This window comes from Zingiber officinale, chromosome 4B, assembly GCF_018446385.1.
Source record: "Zingiber officinale cultivar Zhangliang chromosome 4B, Zo_v1.1, whole genome shotgun sequence".
In the NCBI taxonomy this organism is placed as follows: Eukaryota; Viridiplantae; Streptophyta; class Magnoliopsida; order Zingiberales; family Zingiberaceae; genus Zingiber; species Zingiber officinale.
The window spans coordinates 135,897,712-135,911,385 of record NC_055993.1 but is presented as its reverse complement, the minus strand read 5'-3'; the positions used below and the strand labels follow the sequence as shown (position 1 = coordinate 135,911,385).

General features: G+C 32.2%; 1 protein-coding gene across 3 annotated transcripts in view; it reads right to left on the bottom strand.

The window, feature by feature from the left end:
- Window positions 1–13,674, bottom strand: part of LOC121976916 (THO complex subunit 2-like) — a 67,149-nt gene that overhangs the window by 16,241 nt on the left and 37,234 nt on the right. For all 3 annotated transcript variants that reach the window (XM_042529327.1, XM_042529329.1, XM_042529328.1), the window contains exons 14-18: window positions 5,454–5,667; window positions 4,888–5,121; window positions 4,738–4,818; window positions 4,537–4,656; window positions 4,373–4,432 (exon numbers count right to left, since the gene is read on the bottom strand). In XM_042529327.1, the coding sequence (XP_042385261.1) occupies window positions 4,373–4,432; window positions 4,537–4,656; window positions 4,738–4,818; window positions 4,888–5,121; window positions 5,454–5,667 (709 nt within the window). The remainder of the gene's footprint in view (window positions 1–4,372; window positions 4,433–4,536; window positions 4,657–4,737; window positions 4,819–4,887; window positions 5,122–5,453; window positions 5,668–13,674) is intronic.

Here is a 13,674-nt window from a genome sequence, read left to right as displayed (position 1 = left end):
AAAATCATACAATTTTAACATTGTTTTGCATGAACATAAGCTAAAAAACTAACAAGCATCACTTTATCTTCACGTTGTTTGTAACACGTCAAAGGGTGTTGAATGTTAGTATGACACTATACTCATCAACAAATTAAGTTAACAACACAGGATAAATTATAGTAGTTTCGAGTTTTTATAATTTATCGGAACGATACATTTTGACTATGCTTCACAACACAACACAAGATTTCAAACAATGCATCATGTTTCTTTTACTTTTTGAGTCAAAATAAAAATACATCAACTTTTCCTCTAGCTCACTCCAATATGATGTTGTGTTGGATGGAAATAGGATAGATAAGAAAACAAATCAAATAATTGATTTATCCTATTTGTATAAAAGAAGAAATTAATTTAATTCCAACTAATTTCACTTTCTTATTTCTACCAAAATCAAGCAAAAATGAAATTAAATGAAGCTTAGGCATTTATTACCCACAAATAATCAAGTGGCATAATTTTTTTTCCTTTTGATTCCGTCCAAGTAAACAACAGGCATGGGACAGAGTTACAATAGTGGGTAATATTAATTCTTACCTTTCATTTCTTTCCATTTCCCTTCACTTGAACTACTTCATTCCCCCCTACTTCCACTCCAAGTAAAAAAAAACAACTTTAAGGTCCATATTTAATTTTTACTATGGGAATTTTTGTTACAATCATACATAAGTATTCTATTAAGTCATAGTTGTATCTTATTCTTTGTTACTCTCTTGTCAATATTCATCAAATCATTTATTGACTTGTTCTCATATATCTTGTCAAAAACCATCTCCTTGATGATTCTTGTACTATAATGATTCCTGTAAATATTTCTTTGTAATACCAAAAATACTTCAAATAATACATTAAATTTTATCAACTTACAAAATACATACCTAAACATATAAATATAAGGTATATTTAAATATGATCCGTCTTGGTTCTGTTTGGTTTTATCAGCAGCTTACCATTGTCCCAAATTATACCGATTTTTTTATTTTATAAAATAAATGAAAAAGAGGTCAAACTGACAAACTAAATTTTTTCCCACTATGGTTTGATACAATTTGATTTCATTTTAGTTATGGATGCCCAAGCTTACTTGGTGAATAACAGCAGTGGCTGTTATAAAAGTTATGATCATGAAATTAATACTAGAAATCAATACCAATTGTTATTTACCAGACGAATTAAGAAAAGCAAAACTAGACCATGGTTGGCAAACTCAGCCGATTTCAATACGGATAGGAGTAGGCATCTATAAACCAAGCCCAACAAACCAAATTGAACCAAACCAAAAAATTCAAGCTATTGGTTTATTGATTAGTTTCAGGTTGGATACTAGGAACAATTTTCAGTTTTGATTTGGTTTCAGTTTGAACTTGTTCATGCTGTTAAAACCAAACCATTAAGGTTTTTTCAATATATATATAGGGGGAAAATGCAATGTTAACTATTATGATTTCTTATTATTATCTTCCCTAATCTATGTTAACCTTAAATTATGATTTTGTCACTAATTTCAATATAAGTATTATTCGGAAACTAGTTTTTAATTTATTTTTGATTAATTTATATTTATATTTATTTAACAGTTTAAAACCAAATCAAATCGAACAATTCAGTGTGGTTCAAACCGAACCTCAAACCAAACCAAAACAGTTTCAGTTGGTCTTGGTTTGGGTTTGGGTTTTCCAAGCTAAAATTTTTATATTTGGTTGTAGTTTTCCTCACTAAACTAAAAGAATAGTGCTCTTCCCTAGATACCCATCAGCTAAGTTGGATCAAAATCAGCTGAGAATAATCCGATTTCAGTCAAGAAGTCAAGCAATGCTATCAATCCTTTGGAGGTACGAAATAATAAATAAAAAACAACCCAGAATATAATTGATTTGGCCAGAAAACAGATCGAAGAGATGAGAATTTAAGGAATCGGTCTTTTTCACAAAATCAGGTGGCATCACTCCACCATCCTGCCGTCGCAGGCAATGGAAAAAAAAAAGAAAAATGAAGCCAACTAGAGTTGGGACACCTCACAGCTGTGAGTTTACAGAAGAGGCACAGGCCTTGGCTAGGAAGGGAAAAGAAATAGTGCCTTGAAGTTGTGTGGCTGCTAAATTCAGAAGGAGAAGAGGAATGAAGTGTCCCTGCAGTGACACGTGTTCACTGATTAATTATAAGTTTGCAAAGCTTCTAATATATGAAACAGTTTTAACATTCAGTGTTATTAATTGCTTCTATGACAAATGAGGAAATGAAACTAACAATATTATTTAGTTATAATTTTTATTCATTAACTATCATCTAGTATTTAAATGTTTTATATAATTTTAGTTATGTTAAATTAATTGCTATTTTATGTACTATTAATTGTTAATGCATTTTTAACCACCATTCATGAGATATTAATAATTGTCAGATGTCATTCATTATGTTTATGTTTGATAATTTAATCTGAATTTTCAATATGTAAATGTTTTAGTTAAAATATTGTTTGATATTTTTTTAATCATTATAAAACAATATAACTAATTCATTAAATATACTAATTAAAGGATGCCCTTAAACTAAATACTAAAAATATTATCAGTATTATTTTTTGTGTTTTTAACATATGAATAATTGGATTAGGTGTAGGAAAAAGGTGATAGTAGAGGCGGATTTAAGGTGGATGGAAACATTAGAAGAAGGATGCTGTGAGCATGTATAAGTGAACAAATTGGTCTGTTTGGGGGTAAACAAATTAATAATTAAAATTATTAATTACTACATAATTAACTAATACTCCAATACTGTTAGATTAATTAATATAATAAATAAGTAAATAATATTGAATATATAATTAACATTATTAATTAAATTGTTAATGAACACAGTCAAATAATATGAAAAAACTAATATATATAACTACAGATTTAATTGTGCAATATATTTGATATGCAATTACAAGTTTCTATAGCATTTATTTATATCTAGATTAAAAATGAATATTTTGATGCTAATGATTATATTATTTGATATAATATTATTAATTGAGTGATCAATTTTCAATATAAGTGAGTATATTAACAACCAAGGTTTATCCCACTAGGTGGGGTCGGTTATATGGATCCTTTTATGTCATTGAGTTCTATCTCCTACTATATCATCATCTATATTAAATAAATTTTATCTTGTTTTATTGTTGCTAATCAAATCTTTTTTAGTATTTCTCGTTTGATATGCATATTTATCATAATTTCATATCGTCTGGAGCATTTATTGGTGGCCTAAGTACAAGTACATGTCCGTACCATCTTAAATGTGTCTCTTGGAATTTTTTCATGCAACTCCAACTTTCTCTCTAATATTCTCATTTCTTATTCTGTCCATTCTCGTATATCCACACATTCACCTTAACATCCTCACCTCGGCAACTCTCACCTTTTGCTCATGTGCAACAGTGAATATATAATACTATATATAAATTATTTATTGGTTAATAGTGAGTATATCAAATTCTATGATATAAATTGTTTATTCGGATATTTACAGAGTAAAGAAAATTTTTCTTTTAAAATAATAATATTACTCAAATATAGCAACCATCTTTAGGTTTTTGAATACCTTTTATATCTTATTTATTAAACAAGCTTAATTATTGTACATATTTTGAATTTATCCTGATTCAATCCCACCAATCAGATGCCAAGGATACTTAGGTTTTGCAATTTCTGACACCAATACTACCACCCATGAATCAAATTACCAACTCTAATAGACCAGAAAATTCACCTAGAGCAATTCACTATCGTTCAAGGTATTCACATGTTACCGCGTTTGAAAATTGATTCAGATATATGACTCTATACTCAAGGCTAAAAAAGAAAGATAAAGGAGGAAATAGAGGGAAGTTGAAGGAAGTGCGTCCTCCATTGTCCACTCCCTTCATAACTATCTTATTCTTGTAGTAGGTGACACTAACATGTGGTGTTGCTTTGTTCATGGAGTACAAGTACAATGATGAAGCAATGATCCATATCTTGATCCACCATATAACAAACCTCAAAAGCACACAAGTTTGAATCGAGATTCTGTAGCAAATCTCCCCAGCAACATGGTCATATACGTACAATGATAAGAGATAGTTATCGAGGCAGCAAACTATAGTTAGCACGATAAGCTAAAAGTGAATGTTAATATAAACTTGGCATTTACAAATGTATGTTGGTTCAGTTTGATAAAATAAGAATGTGCATAAAAAAAGATAGTGTCAACATCATGGTTATGCTCAGTAATGCTACAAGAGAACCAATATAACCATTTACCAGAAGCACAATAGGCATAAAAGATCAAATAAAAATGGTACCTGTGTTAAGTACTTGAATGCATCCACAACGGGTGTTATCATATCCTTATATGCTTCAATCTGCAATTTATGGTCTTTCCATAGTTCTTTATCTCCAATGGGGATGGAGGCATGATATATCCAAAAAAAAAATAATAGGATAGTCATTCTTGGGAAAAGTGAACCTGCTGAACTATTGTGCGGAGAACAGTCATCGGATTAGAATGAGCAAGCTTGGCTACCATGCGACTCAGTTGTTTCAAGTTTTCCTTTGCAAGCCTTTTCAAAATTCTCCTTGTGTCCAACTAATTTCCCAAATACTGGAACTAAGTTCTGTGCATACAAAATATACATAGATGATATGAAAGAAATTAAAAGATATGGACCTTTGCAAGTTGCCTTGCTGCCAGAAGAATTGGATTTTGTTCATCCTCCTTCTCCCATTCACCATATAGACGATAACGGGCCTACAATGCAAAATTGACAGGATAGGACCAATATTGACTCATTACAAAGAATAACAATACCAAGCGAACCTCATAAGGAAGCATAGACAGAATGTTCCATATCTCCTGGCCAACTGCAGGATTTGCAGGTACCATTTGCAGGGAGGGGAGTAAACATGTTCCTAAAGCTTCCTCAACTCTATGTCTAGCTTCTTTAGCTCGAAAACGAGGATCTCGGTTCTTTGCATCATTCAAATCAGCACATGAGACAGTACTGGAAATATCTTGTGCAGATACATAATATGCCCTTAACAATATGCACACCTGCACATGCAAATATCACCAAATATGCAACCAGAATAAGGAGTGTATTGATATTCACAGGGTATAAGTTACATATTGGTATAGGTAGACATAGTATCTTCATTATATTCAACATTGGAAGTTAGCCTGTAATTTTAGTCTATGGCTTAAATATTGTATCAATGATGCACCATGCAATCCTATGGTATTGACCAAATCATGCAGAGGAGTCGGGAAAGAAAACATAAGAAAGACATCATGTGGTTAACATATGTACAAAAAAATGCCCTTGGATAAAGAAACAGTTTGAAAAAGCATTGTCACCATGATTAAGCAATAAAACAACTTTTCACCTTCTGAAGCAGAATTGTATCACGGTAGAGGTATGGTCCAACAGCAGCAATCATTTGAAAAAATTCCTGGGGAAGATCATCATAAATATTCAGCTTGGAAGCGACAACTGTTGCATCCAAGGAATCAGAGCAAGGATAACTAAGGCTTCCAAGGCTTCTAAAGCTTGTTTGACTGATTAAATCATAAGCTCTTGACATAGTCTTCTTAATGAGCCTACAGCCAGATAAAAGATAGTTGATATAGAAGATTTATTGAGGCCAAAATTGAATGGAAAGAATAAATCATGACTTAACAAGAAAGGCAAGCGTACCCATCACAATACCACTGCTAGACTGTTATACCCACCACTACTAGAGAAGAAAATAAATAAATAAATAAACACTTGAACCCTGAAGGTAAATTTTCAATGTTAAAATTGTGCAGCTTGCAACTGTAGATAGTTAAACATCTTTTATATTGATTTAAATATCCTTTTTTTTGTAAACCAGCAACCATCACACAACAGCATTACTTATGTGTCTGTCTCTAACCTCATCACCTATATATTTTATTCATCCTTTGTCCTCTATGTTGAACTTCTACAGCTAAACCACAACTATTAAATGCTCAATGAGTTCTATCTTCCTCTTAGATCACTTTTTAATATGTTAGTTAATGTTTAAGAAGAAAATCAAAATTCTAGGTATCTCTTTACACTTACAAATATTAGACTTGATGAGATTATTCCAGCACAGGTAGTCCACAAGAGGGTCCAAACACTCCCCCTCAAATTGGTCCAAAGATTTAGTATAAACTCAACTTGTTTCATGTATATTCAACTCTAGGCTTATCATAGATGTTAGGTCATTAGAACTAACAACATGCATAATGATAAGGTTCAAAATTTCATTCCATGCCGGGCGGAACGGGCGAAACTTACCGTTCCGCCCGCGCATTGAAATCGACACTAAACTAGCGGCGATTTCGTCGCGTGCGTCACGCGCCAGAAGGAAGCGCGCTCGTCGTCGGCAGCATCGCGAGACGCTTTCGGTGCCATTGGAAGCATCACAGGGCGCGTCGCGGACGCCGTCTTGACATGACATTTCTATCGGCGCCGAAAGCGTCGCAGGACGCTTCCCGCCGGAAGCGTCGTCGAAGGTGTCGCTAAACGCCTTCGGGGCCGCGAGCGCACGCACGCGTCACGGGAGGGCATGACGCCACTGTGCAAAATTAATATTTTAAATAAATCAAACAATTACTCCTTGTTTGTGATATTTTAAAGAAGCTTTCATAAACCCTAATTAAATTATCTCAAAAAAATATATAAAATATATTTAAATTTTTTAAAAAATTAATAAATCTTATTAAATAATATTCCGAATTGTTTTTACTGTTTTAAAATTTTTTAAAAATTTATAAAAATTCTAATAAATCAAATTTATATTCTTATATATATTTTTTAATTATTTTATTTTTTTTACTGTTTTAATGTTTTATTGATATTCTATTTTTTTTACTATTTTAAATATATATTATTTAAATTATTAATTAAGTAAATAAATTTATATATATAATAGTATTTTGTATTAATTTATATAATTATGATTATTTAATCGGGATATTGGAGAACTATAAAGGTTATCTAAGTAAAATATATTTGATTCACGCTAACATACTATAATATTATGATTTATCACTTTTAATTCAAGTTATTTATAGATCAATTGTTTTTTTTAAAAAAATATATATTTGATTATTTTTTATAACAATATTAAGTTATTTAATAATGAAAACTTATATAAAATTAATATATAACTTATTTTTAAATTATACATAATAAATATATTTATCAAATAATAACTATATATAAATAAAAAAATACCGAAATCGTATTGGCACGGCACGATATCGAAACCGTATCGTTCCGGTCTGGGACCGAAGTCTCGGCACGGATCGAAATTTTAAACCTTGCATAATGGTCTCTTAATATCGCTTTCTATCTGACAAAAAGAAACTCTTCGTGTTTTGTCCTGCAATGGAAAACTAAATCATAATATAATGTAAATGATGACCTGATTATTATAATATAATTTAATTGGTTTAGTTGAAAGACACCCAACTGTTTGAACCAAAAAGACATAATAACTTGGTTTATGCCCAATATGCATTTATGCATCCTGACAATATAGTAGCATCATTCACTTAAAAAGACAATAACTAGGACCATGCCAATATGCATCTTGAAGATGACACGATCATGATATAAGAGATCAACTAGGGAAGCCTTGGGATATTGAAGAATTCTTGAACCTGTAAACTAATGACCCAGGACAATGAGACTCGAGAAAGGGGCTACCACAATCACAAAACAAGATGTCATATTAATTTAGTGAATGCAAGATATTTCAATAAGCCAACCAATTTATGATTTTTCCCTAGACAAGATAATGGCATCTGTGCCCTGGTGTTAGTCAACATTTGGATCCACAAGATGTCAAAGGATCTAGTACATATAACACCAACCTCTATCACATATTTACTTTGAAATGTGAATGCATCCCTATCAGAGCATTCCAATGCTTAGGAATTACCTCATGTTACCTAATCCTAAATTTGAAATTGCTAATAGAGATGGAATTTCAACCTTATAATTCATGTAGTGTCAATCCTATATAATATACCTATGAGTAACATAAACAATGAGAAGAACACTTCCTGAAACTAGGAGCGGCCTTATACACTCTTGATCATGCTTGGTTAGATAAGCGAAAAGATAGATTTTACCAAATCATGCTCTAGGAGATTGCTTCCATATATAGAATTACTGTTTTCAATTTAGATAGAAGGTCATAGTCCCTTTAAACAACAAAAGATGTCTTATATATAGCTCTTAATTGAGACCATTGGGGAAGAAAGCAATCTTGATATCCATATATGTAAAAATTAAATATACTGTATATACCTATATTGGGGAAGAAAGCAATCTTGATATTCAAGAAATCTTAGCCACGTGAGAATATACCTATATTGCCAATACTATATATTATATATACCTTTTTGCCAGCAATCGATGTTTTCGCATGTCAACTAAACCATTAGAGAATGTTTTAACAGTAAATAATAACTTGCACACAATAATAGACTTCCACAAAGCAAGAGAACTAAATTCCCGTGTATGATATAGCCATAATATCACAATTTATCTCCAAATGATGAGAAGTGACGAGCTATAACTGAACTCTATAAAGAAAAGGAGAAAATCATGGTAACATCAAAGTGATTTTGAGAGAGAGATATCGAGAGAAAATCATGATAACTCTTTGGCAGCTTGCAGTATCTACGAGGAGAATTACCACCATGTGGTGGAGGTGCGCAGCCATGTGAGCAGAGAATTCAAAGTTATTCTTAAGAATTTTCTCAAGGAGAAGCACCAAGTAACTTCCCTGCAAGTCTAGGGTGTTCAAAAGTTTACAAGGAGGAGATGGTGCAAACATTGGGAAGTCAACATAAGGAAATTCTAATAAGGTAAAGTTTATTAAATGCAATTTAATCAATATACTAATTAATTTAACTAATTTAATTATTATAAATTATAGATTAAATTAATTTAATTAAATATATTTTAATTCAAAAATGATTAAATTGACAATATTATAGATTTTAAATCATATTTTAAATTAGAATTAACTCATTTCGGTTTTATATCAATTAAATTAATTTAATTAATCACATTTGAAATATATATTAAACTAATTAAATTGAATCATATTAATTACAATTTAATTATTTTCATCACATTTCAAATCCAATGTAATTAACAAAAAATCATTTTAATCATGTTTTAAAATTTATTTGATTGAAATTAACTAGAATTTAAATTATTAAAAATAAAATTAAAGCTACTCAATTTAATTAACCTTAATTTAGAATTAAATTAACTTAAAATTTTTATCAATTTAATTAAGACTTTTGATTAGATTGATTTTTTTTAACATAAGATTGATGGCTAGTGGAAAAGGAAAAGCACTAATCAAAGACATACATAGTAAAGATTAAACAAAGTTCATTTTTAGATTTTTAAAAAATCTATTGTTGGATTATTCATTAAATACTAATTATTGTTAGTTTATTCTTTCTAATTTTTTTACTTTTCTGATTTTTAAAATCTATTTTACTTATTTTCTCACTAAACCAATATTGTCCATACCTGAGTTTTTGAAACTTTTAATGTTGATACATACACCAATACTGACAACAATAATAGATAGCACGATTCAAGATCATGTAATCGAAACTCGGCGCATCCGAGCATCCCCCCCCCCCCAAATGCCTTGGCCACCTGCACTAATGGCCAGTAGCCACTCGTGATTTACCTCCTCCATGTTGGCTTAAGGACGGGTTAGCAGGAGCGCTGGGAGCGAGTGAATCACCTTTTGCCACACGATTCAAGATCTTGTACCACATTCAGCAACACGATCAAAATGTATTTTTAAGTAAATTTGTAACAAATGATCTCTTCTATGCTACTTGTACCAAACATGTCAATGAAAACAGTAGGCCTTGGCATGTCATAATATGTGTCAATATGCATTTAAGTAATTTTTTATTATTTCCATGTACCTTATTTCTTTAAAAATTCTAATAATTCGATTAATAATTTAATTCCTATAGTTTTATTTTTATAAGTAAATAAGTTAAGTGGGAAATTATAGAATTCATTTGCACAACCATTTAGTAAATACTGAATAAAATTATTTTTTCTGTTTACAAATTGATATAGCCATATTAAAAGTAGAAATATAAGTAAAAAAAGGAATAAATAAGTCAAGAATAAATCAGCAAAAACCCAAATGGATTTATCCCAACATGCTTTAATATGCAGGATGTTGGTGGAATACAATGCGTGAAACTTTAATCGAACTGATTATTTAATAGCTACATTCATATTTTTATAAATAATTAAACTAAGTGAAAGAGTATTAAAGAATGAAATGTCATTGAAATCGATTTAGATTTGCCAAAGCATACCAAGTCAGCACAATACAATGTCAAGACTGTACAATTCTAATTGAGATCAAAACTCCAGTATGGAGTGGTACTTTTAACCTTACCCATGGGTTTGTAGTTCTGTTTTCCTTTTCTTTTTATTCTACTTATCTTCTTCCATCCTCCATCTCCAATTTACCATCGGCACTCTCAACACTTCAGAAGTACAAAGAGAGTACCCATCCCAGTGAAAAACTAAATCTCCAACATGTATTAAGATTTTAAATTTTGTTAGGTAGTGCAAAAGAGAATATGTGGTGGTGCACAATGAGTATATAGAAACAAAAGTGGTAAAGGTTGAAGATACAATTTGGGATCAAAAGGATCTATTAAGATGAAATTTTTAGGAACACCTGTAACAAGTTCAAATTTTGTCTATTGTAGGATCTAAGTTGTTTGTTGTAGATCCTTAGTGACTGAATTTGTTGTAATAATAGTTCGCCAACTGAAAATGGTTGACAAGATAACAAAGCAAGAAAAGGAAGTAGCTCAACATTAGACTCAGGAATGGAGAAAAATTCCTATTCTTTGATTTTACAGTATTTAATTGTAATGATGTATGAGAACAAGATCAATCATGGAGAATATTGACTAGTAAAAAAGAGTGAAAAAAGCTAAGAAGTATTCTAAGAATTATCCATTGCTCATATGAAAACACCAACCAGTATTTTTATCTCAACATAACAACAACAACCAAACATTATCCGTGGGATCATTAAATAGACATAAAAGGAAGATAAATAAAAAGGATTAACGCCCTTTCATTAAAAAAATTGTCATACAAAAATAAACATTAAATAGAACCAAACATGTTTTCCCACAAACACTCAAGACACCTAAGACTGAACTACAAAGCATTTTTTTTTATACTTTGCATGGTTGAATGTCCCAAGAAACAATGTTTCTACTTTCTAACGAGTGAACTCAATCACCAGAGCGGAAGTTGGAGCCGTGGCTAACTTACACAATTATTGGGATTTATGTCTTACATTCTTCTAATCCATGAATCTAGTATTAAAACATAATAAACAACAAAAGTAAAAAAGTAATTATTGACTTAATTTCTATCAAGTATAGTGAACTAAACAAAAAAAAAAGGCATAAAAGTGAAACAAAGTAAGAATTACCTGGCCAATGCCTTTTACTAATGAGGAAAGGTAGGCAAGAATGACACTAGTAGGATTGGAAGCCATTGTGAGGCTAGAGATACAGGAAATATACTATGAGACAATGCCCAGAAGCACTTGAATCTAGAATCAATGAGTTTAATGCATGTGGAGCCATGATCCCCTCCTAGAGTGATAATCAAATGTGACTGAACCATAGAAGCAAATCAATCTTGTGCTAGTTCAGGAGGAATTAGTAGCGGGCGCACACAACATCCATTTCTAGAACATGGATAGATGTGTCTCCTAGAATGAGTTTTGATTGGCCCAATTCAGATCACACAGTGGGAAGGAAAAGAATAGTGAGTAGCTTATCATTACCGCCTTGCATGATTCAACAACTAATGTGACCTTGAGTAAGTTTCTAAAAGTGGCAGCAAATGCCTGGAATCAACTGATATATGCACACATCAAACCGTTGATGTGCTTATCGAAATGCCTCAATGGTTTGATGTGTGAGGATCTTGAAGAGAGGATCTTGCAGCAAATGGTTGAGGATCTCTTTCAGCAACTTTTATAACAACCTAAGAAGCATTTTTTCCACGTTTCATCGAAATGATGGTTATGGAGTCAGAAAGATTTAGAGGTGTTGTAAAATAGAAGGTGAAATAATCAAAGAACTTGACATTCTCCTGGAACAAAGGAATCCCTTGAAGTGAGAAGCAGATAAGATCAGTTGGCAACAACAAGAAGATAGACGATGAGTCGTGAATGTAGGAAAGATTTGAAAAAGATCTTCAAACTGGAGATGCACTGACAGATAAAAATAAGATGGTTGACGATCAGTAAATCAAACATATCAGCATATCATCCTGGAAGAAACTAGCATATCTGGTTATGAGCATATTAAATCAGTATCAGGATAGTAACTCAGATTCTGTGACAATATGATCTGAGGCTGAAGATCCAGTTCAGCAGGTAAAGCAGATCTCGGCTGAAACAGAGGCATCAAAGAGCTGAGAACTTGAAACATTCAATGCTGAAGTGAGGTTATAGAGGATTGCGAGGCAGAATGATCTGGTGTTGTTGCAATATTTTGAAGGATCAATAGGAGCCCACAATCTAGTAAGGAGAACAGCATCTCTTAAATAAGAAGACAACTGTCAAAAGAAGTGTTTTTTAACCCAAACCAACGTCTAGATCAACTGGTTAAACCAGAAATCAACAGCCAACCTCCAGTCCTATTGATGGAGAGCACCCTGGTTGAACTAGATTTTGAATTGGTACAACAAGAAAAGAGAACCAGTAATGCCTACAATTCCCTGTCAGTTCCAGTTTTAGAAACACTATCTAAACCCCATCCTTATCCCCCAACAGAGCACACTATGGCAGACATTAAGGATGGCATGGATGTGGGGGCAGCGAGCTCCTAGCTACAATGAGTGGCAATTTGGGTTGATCGGTCAAAAATAGGTCTTCTCTCTCTGACTTGTGATACATTTAATCTAAACCCATACCCAACCTGGGTCTGTAAACAAACCGAGCCAAGCTCAAGCCAACCTAGGCTCGAGCTCGGCTTGACTTGATTTATACCTGCTCGACTCAAGCTCGAGCTCACTCGAACTGGTAGAGTTGAGCTCAAGCTCGAGTTCGATATTTAATTATGGGCCCGAGCTAGAGCTCGAAATTTTTTAATTTTTTAATAAATAAATTAATATATTATATATTATAAAAATATATATTATTGCTGGCTCGTTTGGTTCGACAAGCCACCAAGCCAGTAATAATTAGGCTCGAGCTCAGCTTGATTAGAGGCTTGATTTATAATCAAGCCGGCTCGAACTCAGCTTGAGCTCAGTCAACTTCGAACTCGAGTCAAGTTTTGACTGAGCCGCTCAAGAGCAACTCACGAGTGGCTTGGCTCATTTGCACCCCTAACCCAACTCATATAAGGGTCAAAATCTTAAAACCACAATGACCCATCGACTAGTTTATGACCCGTTTGATAAAATGAGTTAGACATGTTATGTGACACAATCTGTATAATTAAAAAGGTCAGACAGGTTATAATTGAGTCACATGACACTAG